The 20,778-nt window shown below is 39.2% G+C and overlaps 3 protein-coding genes and 1 pseudogene across 4 annotated transcripts in view; 3 read left to right on the top strand and 1 right to left on the bottom strand.

The window, feature by feature from the left end:
• Positions 1 to 1,540: 1,540 nt before the first annotated feature.
• On the top strand, positions 1,541 to 3,725 carry LOC148722610 (uncharacterized; the record flags this gene model as incomplete). Its single annotated transcript, XM_088737060.1, has 5 exons — positions 1,541 to 1,776; positions 2,337 to 2,370; positions 2,566 to 2,773; positions 2,896 to 2,914; positions 3,129 to 3,725. Coding segments are annotated over 5 exons (678 nt in total), but the record flags the coding sequence as incomplete, so codon positions are not given.
• A 252-nt stretch (positions 3,726 to 3,977) lies between these two features.
• On the top strand, positions 3,978 to 8,365 carry LOC111320847 (uncharacterized). The gene is made up of 4 exons (XM_022923555.2): positions 3,978 to 4,127; positions 5,760 to 6,112; positions 6,949 to 7,120; positions 7,906 to 8,365. The coding sequence occupies exons 2-4, from the start codon at positions 5,765 to 5,767 to the stop codon at positions 8,253 to 8,255; spliced, it is 870 nt and encodes a 289-aa protein (XP_022779290.2). The 5' UTR covers positions 3,978 to 4,127; positions 5,760 to 5,764; the 3' UTR covers positions 8,256 to 8,365.
• Positions 8,366 to 8,453: 88 nt separating this feature from the next.
• Positions 8,454 to 20,778, top strand: part of LOC111320867 (beta-1,4-N-acetylgalactosaminyltransferase 3) — a 71,266-nt gene continuing 58,941 nt past the window's right edge. The window contains exons 1-2 of the mRNA XM_088736685.1: positions 8,454 to 9,499; positions 20,297 to 20,363. The gene's annotated coding sequence lies outside the window, so the exon portion shown is untranslated. The remainder of the gene's footprint in view (positions 9,500 to 20,296; positions 20,364 to 20,778) is intronic.
• LOC148722611 (uncharacterized) lies at positions 15,519 to 18,883 on the bottom strand (annotated as a pseudogene). The gene is made up of 2 exons (XR_015992669.1): positions 17,842 to 18,883; positions 15,519 to 16,023 (listed from the first exon to the last, which is right to left on the bottom strand). The product of XR_015992669.1 is annotated as an uncharacterized LOC148722611 (transcript).

The following is a 20,778-nucleotide window of genomic DNA, read 5'->3' on the forward strand; positions in this document are numbered from 1 at the left end:
GAGACTTTGAATTAATGTAATCTGGGTTCGTTTTGGTTTTGACTTTTCCTATAGATCAAAGCAGTCTTACTACTAGTATCTGTTTCTTTTCGTTGTTGTTGGTGTTTTTGTTGTTGTCCTTAATCAGTACTTGTGAACAACACTTATGTTACCACCCCCTCTTGAAAAGGTTAAAAACTAAAGGTTGGAGATAATTGGAAATAATTGAAAAAGTTTGGGAGAAGCATCATGACTATAAAACGAATATTCCTAACTTTTAACGTCACAAAACAGTGTTGTTCGCGCAATTCTTGGCCACCTCTTTCATCACTGAAATTTAGCATTGAGATTAGGTGTTCGCCACCTGGTAAGACTGAAAAAAAAAATCAATGGACTTGCCGTTTGCAGGTTCCAGTGACTAAAATATTAGTGCATGACCACGAATGACACAGATGCCACGAATTCTTGCCGCACAGGGAGGTGTGGTCAGCGAAAAGGACACGAACAAAAATATACCTTAAATAAACAGAGATCAACTGCTTAATCTTTTTCTAGTTTTGTCACCCTGTGAAACTGACTCTAAATATTCTTTCGGTGTTATTCTAAGATTCAACAGACTTCTTGGACCACTAATCGTATGGTGAATCTCATTGATGTCTTTGTCGGCTAAAAAAATTAGAGCATTTAGGATCGTATGGGAATAATAGACATCAAAAATAATGAAAAAAAATTAGAGAATTTTGGTACTGTGTTGAAGGGTGGAAAACTAACTTCCCTTTCATGGTATTCAATTTTGTGCCTTACTTTTTTACAAGAAATTGAAAGTTATCGAAAAGTCTGACTTAGCTTGAATGAATAATTGATTTTACCTTGAAGTGGCCCGTTTCCCGAGTCAATATCAACCTGACAACTGGAGCGTTGAAAATGAACGTATCCAAGGAGAAATGAATATTTTCTTTGCTTCTCGGCTAATTTCTTCTTCTCAGCCGCGGGCTTGATTAGCACACACAGCAGTAGCCGAGGGGGTTTTATTCGTTCACCGAAAGTATGGCAGGGTAGAGCAGACTGGGCTAAAAATTTGAGAGGCGGGAGGTCAAGGACGGTCTTTAGATAAACGAAAGAGAGTTCTAAGATCACAAGCCACGTTCATCAGAAGTTAGAAAGGGGGAATAAAGAGGTTCACCTGGAGGAAAATCTTATCAGAGTTAGGGTTCACTGAAGTAAAGTTTGTTCGTGCACTGATATTCCTCTTCAAGGAATTACATCTTAGTCAAAGAACGGAGAAAAGTAAAACTTGTCCGTATTAATGTGAAAATAATTCAATGATTTACCTCTCTTGTAATTAACGAAGTTGTGTGTCACATCGAAACATGTCTCACATAGAACAATTTTGGATCCCCTTAAAAAGAATTACCAGTTTTTCTGATATGGTGAATCCGCAGTTAAATTAACTTTGCGCCAAGCCCTCGACATTCCACAATGCATGTGAAGACTGCAGTTTGCAGAGTTGTGTCATGAATACCTTCTAAAAAATGTTTCAAAACTTACTTGCTGTTAATTTTTTCTGCTTTGGTTTTTTTGTCTATCTGATCTTCCATATCGAAGTGAAATAAGAGTTCGCCGTGATTTGGGTGGAGTTTGCAAAGACATGTGGACAGCAGCCGGTAATGATATGGTTCCGGTGAGGAAAATGACGGTGGACACTTCCAACACTGCCACACAACTGTTTACTCTTACCGCATCGGGTAATGCCAAACTCAGTCAACCTGTATACACAACATTCAAAGGTAAGATTAAGTAAAAGCCTGTGCGAGAGTGCATCTCATTAGAGAGGGTCAGCATTGCAGTATTACGCCCTAGTCCCTTACAAAGGTTTTGTTTCCAGTCGAGGGTAATCCTTTACAAGTTTTTTAAGACACGAGGTACTTGGTGTCCCAAGGGAAAAAAATAGTTTGTGTTCCCCGTTTACATAGTCCTAGAATGTTCAGGAAGAGAAGTATTAAAACGAGAAAAATCTCCAGTTTTTAAATGGCAAAGGGCCTAAATTCTAGAGATTGTTCTTTTAAGAGCCATCTTTAAAAAAGTATTTTTCTCTTGTATCAAGAAATCCTTTTCGACCCTTTTTCCACCAAGATCTCTCAGCGAAGAAGTTTTTTTCTTTTGGCCCTGCGCCGAGTTATTAAAAGCACGCATTTCTATTCCAGATCTGCCATGTTAATCCATAGCTTGTTTTTAGTTTTTTATTTCCCCTAGCAGGTTCAGTGCGCTCGGTCTGTACTGGTCAGGATTCTCCCATACAGACCTCCCGCTCGGTTTATAAGAACAAACTAATACACATTTGCTGTCGTGTATGTCAGACAGTGGCCACTGAAATGCGGTAAGTGTCGTTTGGTGAATTTATGTTATTATGTATACAAGTTTGTTCTCTATACAATACAATCAGCTCTGTTTCGATTTACAAAAACAATTTTTTTTTCTTAAAAAGTATAGAGAGTGAGTAAAATATTGTTTTTACGTTGAGAGAATTCAGTAACATTTGACTCGATTTCTTAGCCATTTTGCTATCATTATTTTCACATTTGACAGGTGAGGTTGGTCGTCAGGGAAGTAGAACCGTTGTTAATTAAGGGTCTCCACTACTTGTACCAAGTGTTCTTAGAACAACAGGCAGGCAGATTGACTATAACACCTCCGATTACCAATGCCGTCGATTTGACTCAGCAGGTAACATCCGATAGAACATACTCTCTAGAAAGAATAAATGGCCGAGCTTGCTGTCGATTTGACTCAGCAGGTAACATCCGATAGAACATACTCTCTAGAAAGAATAAATGGCCGAGCTTGACGTCCAATTTGATGTACAAACTCTCAAGACTATTGAATAAAGAGTTGAGTACACTTTTAATCTCGATTTAGTAATCTTCGATTTTGAATGGTTTGGTGGCAAGAGTAAAAGAATGGAACTGAATATGAAAAAAAAAATAATGTTCAGGATCTTCCAACCTCTCTTGACAAGGAAAGAGTGTAGTCGCCGTATGATCTTTATCCTCCTTCTCGGCTACACACCTGCCAAATCTGACTAACATTCGGTATCCTATCGATCGCAACCCCCGCTCACCAACATACCATTCACTTGAAATGACATTCAGCAAATCTGGCAGAAGTTTCTACATCGGAACCAGCCCTTCATTTGAGATGGCCCTGTACACTGCATGTTTCTTTGGAGAGCCAGGCGATTGTACGTCCAGTATAGACAGTCATCTGCTTCAAATAAAGACCATCAATTTCAACAATGCAGGAATGGTTTTCACTTCATATCCCACGGCTTAGACGTCCACAACAGACGTTTTTCTTTGATAGGAGGTCCATGTCCTGTCCATCTGATGCGTCAGTCGCATCCCGCCATTCTCTACCACGCTGTTTCCCTTCAGTTTTGCGGAAGGATCCACATCGCTGACAATTATTTCTTTTAATTCATGTTTCAGTTGATATCACTAAATAATACAGCATTAAAGGAATAATGGTCGAACAAAGCCTGTTAAAGTTTTTTTACTGAGTGAATGGAAAGGTCGAACGGGAAATATTTTGCTCGAGGCCATGAAGTACGGCCAAAAAATTTAGCCGTTAGGCTTAATAATTGACAAAATTGTAACCGATAGTCGTAAAAAAAACTATGGTAACAACAGTGGGTTGATATTAACCCTCAGCCGTGAAATGGCCAAAATTATAACCGTTTAGCGGTATGAGCCAAATTTTTGACCATATTTTCCACAGTCTAAAACAAAAGCAAAAAATAATAATCATGCTAATTTGATTAGCGTGGTTTGTGTAACCTCGCCATTTTTTTTTTTTTTTGCATCTCACTAAAGTGAATAGAGCAATTATTTTAAACCAAAAAACGAAACTAAAAATAGTGGAACTGTAAAATATACTGCTTATCATTTTCTTGTACGAGTTCACACAATTCTGACACAAAGGTAAGCTCAAAACACGTCAGTGCTGTAGTTTAGCTCACACAAATTCTAACATTCCAGATCTCAAATTGCCCGGAAACGCTGCTATACGCAAACGCGTAACGCATGATTTCAACTTTGGATAAGTCACGGTTTTAGTTCGTCGACTCAAAGTTGTGCAGGTTATTGCCTAAGGTAGGAAATCTTTCTTTGTAGCATTTATAGTTCAAAGATTAGAATCTACAGTAGTTTGGATTTCTTTCATAAACTGACCTTAACAGTGTCTTTCTGCCCTCGGTTGTGTCAATATTGTTCTTCTCGTACCCGAGGTGAGCGAGTTTCGTACGGCATCAAGTAGAGCACATGAAAAATCACGAGTGCAATACACGAATAAACACGGCCTACGATAAAGCATAACTACAAACCAGAAACGAAGCGTAAAGTGATACATTTTTCAAATACTCATCCATTGAAGCCATTTCCTCGATTCTTTATCCTTTCATAAGCGTTTTCTTTGAGATTCCCAAATAAATCGGGTGTTGCGAAAACGAAGACCCTCGAAAACGAAGACCCAGTAAACAGAAAACCGTAGAAATTACAACTTAAACACACATTAAACAGCAACAACGCTTCGAGAATATCAACACCAATTTAGCTCGCATATCGAAACAGAACACTGACAAGACGGACCGTATAATAATACGGGCAGTATAATATTGGGAAGAAACGCGTGAAGTGTAATGTATTATTATATTACTATGCGTTGTTACTGTTTCACGTGCGTTTAACTTGTAATTTCTACGGTTTTCTGTTTACAGGATCTTCGTTTTCGTAGTACGAAAACGAAGACCGGGTCTTAGGTCTTAGGTCTTCGTTTTCGAGGGAGAGAATATATGATTTCATGTGAACGATATTTGAAGTTAGTCAACGAATACGAACGTAACTCGATGATGTTGGAAGAAATTTTGAAGAGGAATACGATGTTCAAAAAGCTTCATCGCTAAAACCATAGTTAATCGAGGGGAATGCTAAAACCAGCGATCAAATAACAAGTATATATCAATTTCTGAGTTCCGATAACTCAAAAGACGCAAGACAATAATTATTCAAAATTTTGGCGGCCAAGATAATGTATCCAGTTACAACAAGTCACACAATGCAAATATGGGCTAAACTTCAGAATACCCGGCCACTCATTTACATGTCATTGAATAAGAATAGCATCTATTGTGTTATGCTTCATTCTTCAAAGCCTCCCTACACATGTAAATGATGTGGACGGGTAAATGATGTGGACGGGTATTCTGAAGTTGCTCTAAGAATAGCATCTATTGTGTTATGCTTCATTCTTCAAAGCCTCCCGACACATGAAAATGATGTGGACGGGTATTCTTAAGTTGCTCCAAATATGTAATCTGGTCTTTGTCCAGAATGCTAAAACAAGAAGGGGAGTATTTTGGATTCTGCTAACAACTCAATTGATTTAAAACTCAAAGAAGCTTTTTATATAAATAAGATCAAACCTGAACTTAACAAACAATTACAGCATTATAACACTTTTCTAGCGTTCTAGTTTGCACCTTTGATTTTTTTGGTGTCACGTTGTAATTAGTACCCGCTTTTGTATTACATCATATCGTAACTAATTTATTCATCTACTTGTATACTATATCATTGTTCACACTCAGTTACTCATCGAATGAAGATGGCATATGCATGCCGAAACATGTCTTTCGAAAAAGTTGTATAGTTCTTACAACATCTATCATACTTGCTATTATTGCGACATATATGTTTGTTTTACATTTTACTACACTCGTCTTACAGGAAAGATGAATAGCATCGTGGGGCGTTTAGCAATTTATGCGGTCTTCTTTTTGGTTCCGGTTCTTGGAAAACCAGTTGAGAAATCAGAATGGATAGAACTATCTTACCCGTTCAACAATGAGACCATCTACTGGCCGACAGCAGTGAGTTTCAAGCACACCTTGGTGTTCGAAAATTACACTACCGATGGTTATTACTACGCTTCATACGACATCAGCGCCTCCGAACACGGTGGCACCCATATTGATGCACCAAGGCATTTTGCTGCCGGAAAATGGACGGCAGACCAAATACCACTTCATCACCTCATTGGGCCAGCAATAAAAATTGATTTATCTTCCAAAGCTGATCAGGTGAAATTTTGTCTCTGTTTTCAAAGTTTATGAATAGACTGCAACTACTTCAACTCAGTCGTGAATAGGCATCTCCGATTACAACGCACATTCCTTATCATTCCGCCAACGCTTTCAGCAAAAATTGTATTGAATTTTAAACTGCCGAAACTTGTTGAATTATGTTCGCTTCACTGGTAAGTGAGTTGCTAAAAAATTGGTTTCAAATCACGATAAAATTCCAGTAGATAGGTTTGTCTTTTATCGTCACCTTTATGCTGAAGAACGTATTGAGATTCTTAGGGGAATTACTAATGTTAATTGAGCTGAGTGGGGTGCAATTTGGTCTGAAATCATACGCGAGATTCAATGCACTTTATTACATCTATTTTGAAATCAAGTACGATGTTTTTTAGTCGGTGCAAAAATTTTATTGATCCAGTTTCAAATAAAGTTCAAATCGAATTTGTGTAACTATACAGAGTTTCTTCAGTAGATTTCTTTGATTCTCGTAACCGTAATGCATGATTCATTGATGACGCTGTATGGAGGAATTTGATGCTATTTACTATACTAAGTTATAGGTTTAACAACCTTGTTGTGTTGCCAAGACAGGCAGCGGGGAATAAATGTACCATTTACAGCGTCTGAAACTGATAGCAACCCCAATTAGCGCCACGAATGATTAATGCCTAGAGAATGGTACGAGCCAACCTCGTTCCTTGGGCCTTTTCCCTTAGCTGGGAGAGGGTGACCGGCCGATGCCAGGGCCTTTTCCGCCCCACCCTCAACTAAGGGAAAAGGCCCTGGGAACGAGGTTGGGTACGAGCCATTTTTTTCTTCTTCCTTTTGTTTAGAACGCTGACTACGAGATGACACCAAGCGACTTACAGGAATGGGAAAAGAAACACGGCAAGATCCCAGATAATGTGATTTTGCTAGCATTTTTCGGTTGGGGAAAACATTGGCCGAATAAGACAATGTATCTAGGAACTGATCTCAAAAACACCTCCCTGCTGCATTTCCCAGGTACGTTGTTGAAATAATAGACAAAAATGATATTTGAGAAGAAGCTAAAGGGGACCATAAATACAAATTAAGAAAAAATTAGGAAAGAAAATAAAATGACCGTAAGCGATGGAATAATTGAAAATTATGTTAAAAGCATTTTATGCCTTTTTTTTTTAAATTTTCGCCGAGATTTCTAGCCTTTTACTGCAGGGGCGGATCTAGGGGGAGGGTGCAGGGGGTGCGCACCCCCCCTGAGAGGACCTGCGGCTTTCTAATACAAGTGGTATTCTGCTATTATAATTTGTTTACGTCCGGTCACCAGTCAGGTACGCCATTCTTTAGTGGTGCACCCCGTCCTCAAAAAAATCCTGGATCCGCCCCTGTACTGAGTAACAACGTAAAAGTCTTGGTTCCCAGAAATACAGTGCTGTATCTATATAATCGAAAATTCAGCTAAAATAATGATTACTTTAACACTTTGGTCGGTCAGTGAATATTTTCATAATAGATGATGATCGCACCACCTGAATATCCCGAATTTAAGTCTCTATCCTTACGGGTGGATTGCCATGACCGTCATTTCTAAGCAGTGAGATATCGGCGGTTTCCTCCCTATTCCTAGCTGCTGCATACTTTGAGTTTTCTCCTCAAAAAATTTTTCCTTCCACTTCCGAAGGTTGATATTTTTTTTGTTTCTTCCCAAATAAAGAAGCAAGCGTTGTATAGCCTTACATGTATCTAATGATATGCCCCGGCCATACCTTGGCTAGGGAAACGAAACGAAGACAGCTTTCTTTTCGTAGGAATACACCCCAACGCTTCTAGTTGGTTGGTTAAGAATCGCAAAGTCAAGATGGTTGGTATAGATACCCCATCCATAGATTTCGGACAGTCCAAGATGTTCAAAACGCATCAAATCCTGTATGCAGAGAACATTCCTGGCCTTGAAAATGTCGCCCACATGGATAAATTGCCTACGAAAGGTTTCACTGTGTATGCAGCACCTATGTTTATTTCCGGCGGAAGTGGAGGGCCTTGCCGGATTTTTGCTCGTTTGGAAGACCGTGCGACGAGTGCTGACGTAAGGTTCCAGGTCGAGGTTGAGGTTTTGGCAATAATGATTTGCCTGTTGTTTGGATTTTTGTCACTTTAAGAGCCAAAGCACCAGCAGCAGCTGTGACAATGTCTTGAATTCGAAAAGAATGCAAGGAATTAAATCTTAGTTCAAATAGCTCAAATAAAGTAAAACAAAAAGTTGTATAAGTCTTGCGTTCAATCTAATGCCACAAACCCCCCTCCCTCCTACTCCCCCCCACAAACACACACACACACACACACTTTACCCCTTCCCCCCACGCACACACACACACTTCACCCCTCCTTAGAACAAGCTTCAAAAATGGGGCTGAAACGTGGCAACATCAAATATTTAACGACCACCGGTCTGTCATACAAATACACAAGTTGAAACTGTCGAGGTTTCTTACTGTTATAAGGGCCTCATCGATTTTAAATGGCGTGCTGTTGTACGCGCACGTGCTTTTTTGTTTCCTGTTATAGACCTGTCTTCCTCGACATCGATGATCAAGTTTCGATGCCACTTAAGTGGAGGAATTATACAAAAAAACCGTGCATTACAGCAGAACGCGTATATGAATTTGCCTTCAGGCTAATACAGGTGGATATTAAAAGCTGTCTTAACATTGGTAAGATAACAACATAAAGTACGCCGGGCAATTGACGAGCGAGGGCGTTTAAAAGCCGAGGTGTTTTCTGATATTGGTTCAAGTCACACTGTAGAAATTTATATTTCAAAACGGTGGTGAAACCCCTATTCTTCAAGAGAGAATGAAAACTATGGAAACCTCTATTTTAAATATAGGTGGTTTGCAACCAATCTCTTGAGACACGGGTAACAATGGTGAAAGGAACAAATACTCGTGGACGAACAAAAGAAGCTAATGGGATATCTATTGTTTACGTCCACCAACATGGCTGCGATGACGTAACGTGCAAACCACCTAAAGGATCTCAATTTGCATTTTTCTTTAATTGGCGCTCCATATGCGTCATAGCCGATTATTTCATAATTTTTCCCGTTATCGAAAAAGACGTTCATAAACTCTGCACAACCATCTCTGTAACGAAATCTAAGGGTTTTTGGATCATTTATTAATTTCCCTCCCTCCTCGCGTATATGTATAAAGAAAGTTATTAATTCTGAAACAAGAGAATACATTATCTTCTTATGAAAGTAAGTGCTAACGGCCTCTTCTAAAGTGGAATCGTCGAAATTCAAGGTTTTAAGTTTCAAGGTTTTCATTACAGCTCTACCGGCTACTCTATCATCAGATCATCTGATAAACAAGACTTGCGCGAGGAAAGTTCTAGATAAACGTAAGTACATAAAACAAATAGAGGTTTTGCAACACGTGAATAAATTATAACCGGTCAGATTGTTTTGAGACTAAATTCGTCGGTTGAAACGATTATGTCAGGCCTCCGTTAAGTTACTGAAGCGTAAGCAATTTAGAAACGTAGTTGAATAAACGCTTTTGCTGAGTTTTGTTGATCTTAGTTTGAAGTAATAAGCGACGAATTCCTATTCTTATAGCTAGGAAACAAAAATGTTAATGTTGAATTGTACGACGAGTGTAAGAAGAACTGAAGTATAGCGTGTGAAATCTCGTAGCTGTAGTGATTCAAAACGCTAAACACAGGTTTTTGCTGTCTTAAGATGGAACTTCACATCAAATCTACTAAAAATTATCGAACGTTTATTTTGACGTATGCCTGCATGCAAGGAAACAAAACGCGATGTCTTTTCCATACACAATACGTTTTAATACAAAATTGAAGCATTTGAATCTATTCGGATAGATACGTAGTTTTTATAGGTTAATGGTTCAAAGCTCAGCCAAACTCTTTCAGAAATGTTCAAGCATACATACAAAGATAGAGACATGGATGAATCAATAGTTTATTAGAGGAAGCAAGTTAGCAGATACAATCAACCAAACATCTTTAAGCCGCGCACCTGCCATGATTATGAACATATTTTATGAGTTCAAACATAAATTTAGATGCCAGTGAATGACTACCATTGGCTACAAAAAAATTGAAAAAAAGTGTTGAACAAATAAATAGCGCATGACAATTAAACAGAAAAAATACTTGCTCGGAAGTAAGACGCACTTATGCACAGCGACACCAGTCAGCTGAAAACTCACCCCCAATCTTCGTTTGCACTATATTTAAAGACGTTTTTCTTCTTTCCTTTTATTTGCATGATAGTATTCTTTTATGTCAGTGTTTTGGAATACTCTCTCGTTAAGAGAGGGGTTAGAGGGGGGGGGGGGGTGCACGTTTCACGCATTTCAAAAAGTAGATTGAAATAACGTATCACGAAAATTCGGATAAACAACTTTAAAGTTCACGTATCGCGAAATACAAAAAACTTACAGTTGATAGGGTTTTAATTTGATTTTTTCGCAGGACACTTAATCCTGCATCATGCAAAAACCCTCTCACCCCCTCATAAGTGCACAATTCGAAAGCGAGGCTTATTTCTTTTGTGGGGGGGGGGGAGGGTGGGAACCGTGATGCATATGCACATATGGACGCCCTATTTAAATCCATTGTTTTCGAATTTTCTATGTGTTGGTAGGTTGAAGCATGTCATTAACAAAGGTCAAAACCGAAAAATGAACTCTGATTTTACTCACTTAAGCTTATCTTCGGCCTCAACGATGGACAAAAGTACCAAAATATTTTCTTGTTCAAGACTAGCGGGAATCTTCTATGGGTGCCGATAAAAATTAGCGAAAAAGCAGACGCTTCGAAGTCCAATTTTTGCCGCTTGCCTCTGCTACCGTTTACCAGACATATTTTCCAAATATTATCTCATGTATATCTTTTATGAGTATCTTAAAAACGCTAAGTGGGGACCAGCTACTATGGCTATCATTTGAAGAAAGGAGGAAGGCATGGGAGTATGTTAGATACCAAAAAACCGTAGAAAAAAAATTATCCAAAATCGCAAAACCGCAAAAAAATATTGATCAAAACCCTAATCGATCCAATGCAGTGGTGACAAGTGGAGCATATAGAGGTTTTATAGCCTGTGTGCGGCCAAAATTGTGTTCTGTGACATCACCATTTTGCAAGAAAATATATGATGACTTTCCATTGGTTGACCGTTTTGCCGATACCTTCGTGAATTCTAATTGACCTCAGTTAGTGGTTTTCTTTCATACTAACAAATGAGATGGTTAACAGAGTGCCTTCATGGTAAACTCTACGGACAACAGCGATCGACGACAAGGCTTAAAGGAAAGTTTCTGCGATTTTCGGGAAGAAGAATTTTCGAGAGGAACAGCAGAAAGCTATACATATGTTTTTCGAAGGTAAAGATGCCTCTGTTTCGTTGCCAACTACTGTAGTTGAGGAAAACCTTTAATACATGAAGCCGCGCCAGTAATTAGTCGCCTCTCTTGTCTGGAAGAAACCGTTAGCTATATCTATTATACAGTTTGTTAAAGCTCTCAAGAGAGTTAAGGTGCACTTTCTTAATAGACTTGGGTCAACACGATTACCTGCCTTCCTCTTTCGGTCTCTTGGCGAACAATGCTGCAAAGCTGGTTGTTTCTTGAAACGATCCTATCGACTGAAACATGAGTCGCTCTTTCTTCACACTTGCAGCGTAACTGTCTCATATAGAAGTCTGTAAAGCCTTGAGATTCTGCGGCAAATGATCCGGCGTTTTTAGACAACCGTGGCACTGTCTACAAATGTAAGCAGAGACTGCGTACATGTGGAAAGTTTCGTAAGTGTTATGTTTTTGGGTTGCAGAAGAGTACACACATACACACACACACACACACACACACACACACACACACACACAAGATAGCGGGTCAACAGCAAGATTATATTGATAAGAGCACATGGTAACATTTTCGCTGCATACTACGCGGGCTCACAACAAACGGACAGTCAATGCAGAACATCTCCATACTATAACAGTAAGTGCGATGCAAATCGAATATCTTCCCCTTCTTGCTCTTCACCAAAATCGCTCCTTATCTTTTTTTTCAGTATATATTTGAACGCAGTACAAGTTTCTCCGAAATAATAGAAAATAAATTCACTTCAATGTTGTTGTTTACCTCGATTGCTTTTCACGTCACCATATGCCACTTCGCCAGAGATGTTATCAAGATACATAACTTTGCATAGATTGTATCAGGTTTGTCTGAGCGCAGGCGGTGTATGCACTCTGATTGCATTGTATTGTGGTAACGTTATTTTCAATAAAAATAAAAAAAAACTTTAATAGCTAACACAATTACTGGTAACCCAGTAGTTTACATAGTGGGCTGTATTGAGAAGAAGTTTTAACTAATTGCTTAAAAATCCCCACTGGCAGGAGGCGATCAGTGGGCTATTTGCAGAGCGCAGCCAAGGAGTTGAACTAGGGGCAACCGAGAACAAATCCAGTGAGTGGCAGGGTGGAGGACTTGAATCCGGGCCACCAGATTTCAAGTCCAGCACACTAACCACTCGGCCACGCCACCTCCTATGCGGCGGTAAAAGCGGCAGAAATCGACAGATTTTGACTGAACATTCCGTAAAAGTTAGGCCGTTTCTTTTTCCTTTCACTATAGGTAAATATAATTTGATATATTCTGAATGTGTAGAGTTATTATTCGTACGTATTTGTCGCGTATTCTATCGTTCTCAACGACAAACGTAAGCACTGTTTTTCAGCATGTCAGTTGAGACCGGTTTTCGAGAAGGTCAAATTCGTTGTACGTCGTAGTTTGAAACCTTTCAAAAATTTGCAACGCCACTTTGATCCCTCTTCAATGGCTCTGATAAAACACACTCAAACGCGCTCCAACGGTACAAATGTTTTAAGCATTTTAAGTGATAGTGTTTGAGACCCTTTTATGGAGCGAAAAGGCCCATTGTTGCGTTTTAGTGTGTTGCGTTACATAGCGTTACTGTTGCCAGGACATTAGGGAGCTTAGGGAGCTTTAGATTCGAGTACGAGAACGAGTACGAGTACGAGTTTACTAGCGTGCTCACATTGCGCATGCGTAGCTCTCCGTGACACTGTCACGGGAGCGGGAAACTCGTCGTCCGCCGCTCGTCGACAACGAGATTTTGACCAGAGGTCGTCTTCTAGAGAACGAGTTTCGAAAGGCGAGTATTTTGTATTTTAAACTTACGCTAGTCTTTTTCTAAGTCAGCAAAAGCAAACTTAAAGCCGTATACAGTGGTTTTATCGAATTGAATGTTATTACAAACCTTGATTCTGTTGTAGAGCATTTTCAAGGATTGATATTTCGAATGTTTTTAGGTTTACCTTTTGTTTTATTAAGTCTCGCCTTTTCGCCCCTACGTGCTATTTTGATGAATCTATAGTTTTGATCGTTTATTTTCAGTGTGTGCTTGAACTTGGTTCAGTTCTTACCGTGTTAGACATTGTAATCGCTTGTTGTGGTCGAGGATAACTAGTTCGCTAGGTGGTCATGTTTGGGTTGGTAAAACTGACCTTGAGTTTTACCCACACTGAATATCCTGTTTTGGAAATTCCCACGGTCAGCTAACCCAAACATGTCTGTGATTTTTACATTAAATGAGCGGGCACTCCTCGCTGAAGTCATAAGAGAAGAAGAAGAGAAATAGCTGTAGTAGTAAAAGGTAATAGCAACAGTAGAAGAGAAGAGAATAAAAGAAGAAAAGTATAGAGTCTTGGTACCTTTCGTTAATTCGCCAAGCGAGTGGTAAAAACCCCCACAACAATTCCATTGATTCCATTTGTTTTTGGTACTTTTTGGTTGACCTATTTTCACGAAATTCTGAAGTCTATACATTTAAACAACATATCGCCAGTCGAATAAATTTAAATTGAAAAATGAATGCCTTAAAAAGCACTTTCACCCTTCAAACTTTAAACATGCATGAGAGATATAAACAGTGAGTTGTTGTGATATGGTTGACACTTTCCTGACTTTCTTCGTAGCGATGGCGAAACGAGAACTTTTTTATTTGGAAAAGGAAACACGAAGCTATGCTTCTCAGAGAAGTACTGGTTGAAGAGCCTCACAAGTACCGACCGGATTCAAAAGAGAGAGAGGTATATCTTGGACGAAAATCGCCGGACACTTGCAAGAGAGTGGAATGAAAGTTACTCAAAGATCAGCAAGAGAGAAATTTGATAAGTTATACCAAGACTTCAAGAAAAGAGAAAAGGAAGAAAGTAGGGCTAGTGGGGTGGATATTACATACGACGAGATATACCAGGCCCTGACCAATATCCATGATCAGATTGTGGATTGGCAGGAGCAGTAGCAGGGGAAATAAGGAAGTGAAAAAGCAACAGCCGAAGAGATGAGGAAACGAGCAACAGAGAAGTTAAGTGAAACAAAACGAAGAACGAGCACGGACGATGAAGACTGAAAACTCTGATGGTACGACACCCAAAAAGAGAAAAAGCCACACCAGTATCACGGAACTCTTGGAACAGAGCATTGAGAGAAAAGCTTTCGAACAAGCTGAACAACAGCTCAACAAAAAAAGAGAGCTTGAATTGCGTGCCGAGGAATTGGGTCAACAACAGCAATTCCAAGCAATGCTGCTTCAGCAACAGCAACAACAACAACAGCACTTCCAGCAGCAACAACAAAAGAATCAACATGTCGCGCTATGTTAAATACACTTGCTGAAATAGTTAAAAAGTTCAATTGAGCTTTGCATCTAATACACGATGACTGAGGTTTTGAAACTATAGTTTGTTATTTTAACAAATTTTATGAAATTGGTGTTTGCACTTTGATGCAAAAACTGAAAACTGAAAAATTTATTACCTCTCAATTTAACTTTTCATCAATTCAGCAAGTGTATTTAACATAACCATGATTATAGTTTTGAGGTTTTCAAACTACAGTTTTCAATTCGTTATTTGACAGCCTTTAATGAAGATAGTGAGTTTGCATTATGATAAAACCTTGAACACTGAAACATTTTATCAGCTTCTCATTAATTATTGTCATATTTAATACCATTATATTTATGAAATGAAAATTAAGGAAGAGTTTGTATTGTAAAAGATTTAAATACATTTTTTTACATCTTTTTACAAATATATTTGTAGTTGTATCATACTGAAATGTACTGCATTGCTATTCCTTGAAAATCAGTTCAGCTGTTTTGAAATTAAAAATTATACATATTTACAGTTTTTATTTTCTCAAGTAAATTAATTTAGATTTGAAAATTCTCCAGAATGGAGAAAAAATTGATGGCCATGGATCCACATCCCATCGTCATCAATTACTCCTTTTATAGCTAACTATACAATAGAAATTTACATACAGAAAATATAATTACATGATTTGGGTTCAATTCTTCTCTTTTATCTCCTCCTCACTTTGCCAATTTGCATTACTTAAATGTAGCCATAGTTAGTACTAACTATGGTGTAGCAAATCAAGAGCTTTAAACCTGAAAATAATCATCTAAGGTAGGAGGTTGAACATCAAAATAGGTGCTTGTAGTTGATCCATATAAGCTGGTACGTGCATTCCCAAGCAGAGCACACACTGAATACATTACACCTACTGGACTTAATCCAATCTTTAAGTTCTTCTTAAAAACTAGGAAAGCAAAGTACGTTACTATGTCGCCAAACACCCACTCCACAGCTTCCCTGACTTTACTCATAGAGGAGTTGAATTCTTCTTGGTCAACCGTCAATTGACCACCCTTGTATGGTCCCTGAAGATGAATTCTGAGTGGATAGGCGAGATCGTCATATATACACAGTGGTTGTCCACTGGTATCAAATGAATGCTGCTGAAAGTTTTGAAGGAGGCTGGACATCCCTAACATACCAGCATCATGCCTTTTACCCTCTGAAAGGAAATTTATAGAGTAAACATACTTGGATTTATATAGCAGCTAGTGTTATAACACTCTTGTAGCTACGTATGATGCACGATCCTCGCAGTAGATAGCGCTATTTAAGCAATAGCGAAAATCAGACCTGAAAAAAATCAGGCCTGTACGGGACTCGAACCACTGACCTCTGCGATACTAGTGCAGCGCTCTACCAATTGAGCTAACAAGCCAACTGGGAGCAGGCCGTTAAGTTGGTTCGTAATAAACCCGTGAAAGTGATAAATGAGAACAATGGATATATGAAGTTCATATATTTTGAACTGCGGTATTAGATACGTATGATGCGTATGACTACGTCATACGTATGATACGTATCATACGTATGATACGTATGACTTCATATATCCATTGTATCTCATTTATCACTTTCACGGGTTTATTACGAACCAACTTAACGGCCTGCTCCCAGTTGGCTTGTTAGCTCAATTGATAGAGCGCTGCACTAGTATCGCAGAGGTCAGTGGTTCGAGTTCCGTACAGGCCTGATTTTTTTCAGGTCTGATTTTCGCTATTGCTTAAATAGCGCTATCTACTGCGAGGATCGTGCATCATACGTATCTAATACCGCAGTTCAAAATATATGAACTTCATATATCCATTGTATCTCATTTGTCACTTTCACGGGTTTATTACGAACCAACTTAACGACCTGCTCCCAGTTGGCTTGTTAGCTCAATTGGTAGAGCGCTGCACTAGTATCACAGAGGTCAGTGGTTCGAGTCCCGTACAGGCCTCATTTTTTTCAGGTCTGATTTTCGCTATTGCTTAAATAGCGCTATCTACTGCGAGGATCGTGCATCATACGTATCTAATACCGCAGTTCAAAATATATGAACTTCATATATCCATTGTATCTCATTTGTCACTTTCACGGGTTTATTACGAACTAACTTAACGACCTGCTCCCAGTTGGCTTGTTAGCTCAATTGGTAGAGCGCTGCACTAGTATCGCAGAGGTCAGTGGTTCGAGTCCCGTACAGGCCTGATTTTTTTCCGGTCTGATTTTCGCTATTGCTTAAATAGCGCTATCTACTGCGAGGATCGTGCATCATACGTATCTAATACCGCAGTTCAAAATATATGAACTTTATATATCCATTGTATCTCACTCTTGTAGCTGCAGGTAACTGTTGAGTTAGAGACTGATTTCATTTTCCAAGTTAATTGGCTAATAGCCATTTTGATTTAGTAGGGGCTGGGTTATATATTTCTGTGTAAGGATTCAAGGGTAGGCTTCATTACCAAGCTCACTCCTGTAGATACCGTAAATCCTCAAATCAATTAGTGCCCAAGGAGCTTAATTCAAATTTATGAGAAAATGGGGGCGCTTATTCAAGGGGGGCACTTAATTGAGAGGGGGTGCTTATTTAATTTTTCCCAAATGGTGGCCTGACATGACCATTTTCTTAATACATCATCTGCACATAAACAACATTAGCTGTTTATTGACATAAAAAGCTGATCCTAGAGTTTAAATCACCATTAGTGCAATGTACAAATCTAATACTACATGACGAAAACTATGCATCCTTTATTCTCTCAGTACTCGTCCACGAAATGAGGGGAGGAGAGGGGGCGCTTATTCAAGGGGGGGGGGAACTTATTTTAAAGTTTGGTCGATAGGAGGGGCACTTATTCGAAGGGGATGCTTATTCAAGAGGACGCTAATTCGAGGATTTACGGTAGTGACACTTCAATCCAGTTTCAAATTTGGGGGCTTAAATAAGGGGAGGCATTACAGTATAACGATGCAAATAATCGTATTAGCTTACCAACTGGTCCATACAGATTGGCTATTAAACCATTTGGCGCAACAACTGCTTAAAACTTTAGGGCATGTACCCTTTTGTGCCCATTGTACATCACACGCTGGTTCTCTCCTGGGCGACAAATTGGGCGAACTGTCCCGTCTACAAACCCCCAGCAATTCTTAAGAGCTGCTCCCTTTCCATGGACAGCAAGAGCAAAGTCTTCCAGATGTTGGCTACTCAGCTAGGGTTGATCGAGATCTCTGAGCGAGTATCCATTGTTTGTGTAAATACAGCTGATCACCTCGTTTAAGATTAAGCTCAGCTTGGGCACTGAACGACCAAAGCGAGGAATCACATCCGAGAGACGACATGGGTAAGAAAAACGTTTCAATAAAATCAAGAGTTCTTCCGTTCCTGAACATACCGTGCCATTGGCGCAAGTAAACATTTCTGGAATTGCTAATGCCCGAAGAAGGAGAGGCAATTCTGTGATGTCAGACCTGAACTCTGCTTCAAACTCTTCAGGAGAAATGGCGTCAAAAACATCGTCAATCCTTTCATACTGCTTGTAAGGATGTTCTTCTCTTCGTTGCGATTTCATAAATCGCCAGTAAATCTTCTTCGTCAATCTCTTCATCTCCAAGGAGGTAAACGGATGCTTCAAGGATAGCTTTTTTGCTAAACATGGCGAGATTGTTACAGTAAAACCCTCGCACTCGGATCGATACATTTGTTTACAATCTGAAGTTATAATGTTCGTCAGCACGACTACGAGTGCGAGATACTAGTGCCAGAGGTTTACGGTCAAGTCGCCCGAAAGTCATGTCGCCCGAAGTCATGTCGCCCGAAGTCATGTCGCCCGAAACCAGAGTCATGTTGCCCGAAGTTCATAGTCATGTCGCCCGAAGTCCTGAGTCATGTCGCCCGAAATTTTATCGAGTGTTTAAGCTTGAAGAAAAGTAACATCTTAAGTAGATGGCAAGGAATAAACTCGTAAAATGTTGACTCGTGAAACTCAGGTTGTTCGTTTCGCTGTCGTTTGATATCACAGAGACAGTAATCCTAAAATAAAACACGAAAATGAAAAAAAAATAGCAATATCAGTTACAGTATGGTTCTCACTGTTGTTGTTTTGTATGTGGAAGCATTATGTTTAGAACGAAGGTTCACATCACTACGATTGGAACATTGGAAAACTCCGCCATCCTAAATACAACACGTGCTCAAGAATCATCACATGTACATGGTCAGTGCCAAGCAGGATTGTGACGTTGCGGTAAACTCACACTAAGGGAACTTGATGTATTTTTCTGATATGTGCGAAATATTCTAGTAATTGAAAGTGTTCCGCTTATAATTACAGGAATCGGTGCTGTAGAATGACCAGTTTAGTTCATAGCAACGAACAACGCTGAAATGAACAGCGATGTGCGAGTCTTTCTTTAACTTCTTATTTGTATAGCGGGTTAGCGGACGAAAACATTTTACAGGTCGGAATGAGGTGGCTGTTATTAATTTACTCTCTTTATACATGGTAAACCGGATCTAAATTTACATTCGACCGGCTAGGGAAACAAGGAACGACTGAGCAAGTCGCGATAATTTATGCCGCGTCTGGTCCTAAGGGGATTGATGCTAACGCGCTTTGTTCGCGTGGTTAACAACAAACAACAAAAAACCACTGTAAAAGTTTCAGGTTGTTTTTAATACGATAAATCAAATTAAGAGAACTTGATGTATTTTTCTGATATGTGTGAAAAATTCCGATAACTGAAAGTGTTCCGCTTATAATTACTAGAATCTGTGTTGTAGAATGATCAGTTTAGTTCATAGCAACGAACAACGCTGAACTGATGAACAGCCATATATTTGAGTCTTTCTTTAACTTGTTATTTGCATAGGTTAGGGGACGAAAACATTTTACGAGTCAATATTTTACGAGTTTATTCCTTGTAATTTACCTAAGATATTACTTTTCTTTACTGAAAAGTTTACTGACAGCGTTCCGCTTATAATTACTAGAATCTGTACTGTAGAATGGGCAGTTTAGTTCAGAGCAACGAACAACGCTGAAATGAACAGCGGTATTTCAGTCTCTTGTAGGTTAGCGGACCAAAACAGTTTACGAGTCAACATTTTACGAGTTTATTCCTCACGATTTACTTAAGAGGTTACTTTTCTTTAAGTTTAAACACTCCCGATAAAAGTTCCGGCGACGTGACTCAAAATATCGGGCAACATGACTATGAGTTTCGGGCAACATGACTCTGGTTCCGGGCAACATGACTTCGGGTGAGAAGACTTTCGGGCGACTTGACCAGTTACCGTGCCAGATCTCGCGCGGTCAAAACTCGTACTCGTACTCGTTCCTGTACTCGATTCTAAAGCGGTTGTGACTCAATGGATACTCTAAAATTAGGCTTTCGAGTAAGGACTGGAACCATTATCTCTCTATTGTTAAATCGTCTGATAACAGGAAAGAAAGTGATGGCAAAGCAAGCCCAAAACAGCAGAAATCGCCAAAAAACACATCAGACACACAAGTAATGAGTAAGTTTTATTAATTTGAAGTGTAAAATGTTCATATTTCGGAATATTTAGTGTTTTAAATGGACCATATTCATCTAATTCATCTAATTCAACTAATTCATTTTATATTTATTTATTTTCTCGGAGGTATTAGCATGTTATTTTTTCTATTTTAAATTCGAGATGAAATAAAGGCTTGTTGTTGTTGTTGTTCCCTATACTATTCCTTATAACGCATTCAACGGTTGCTCGCGTAACTTAACACCGCGTCACACAACGCGTGACGCTTTCATTAAATAATCCTTCGCTTTTGCTCGAGACGTGAGCTTGGGACGCCTGTGTTGCCTCCTAAGAACGAATTCGTCACGGAGAAATGACGGGAGTCGCGCAAGCCCGTCAAACTTTTTAACTTTCGAAGGAACGGCAACA

Source organism: Stylophora pistillata, chromosome 10 (assembly GCF_964205215.1).
Source record: "Stylophora pistillata chromosome 10, jaStyPist1.2, whole genome shotgun sequence".
Taxonomy (NCBI): Eukaryota; Metazoa; Cnidaria; class Anthozoa; order Scleractinia; family Pocilloporidae; genus Stylophora; species Stylophora pistillata.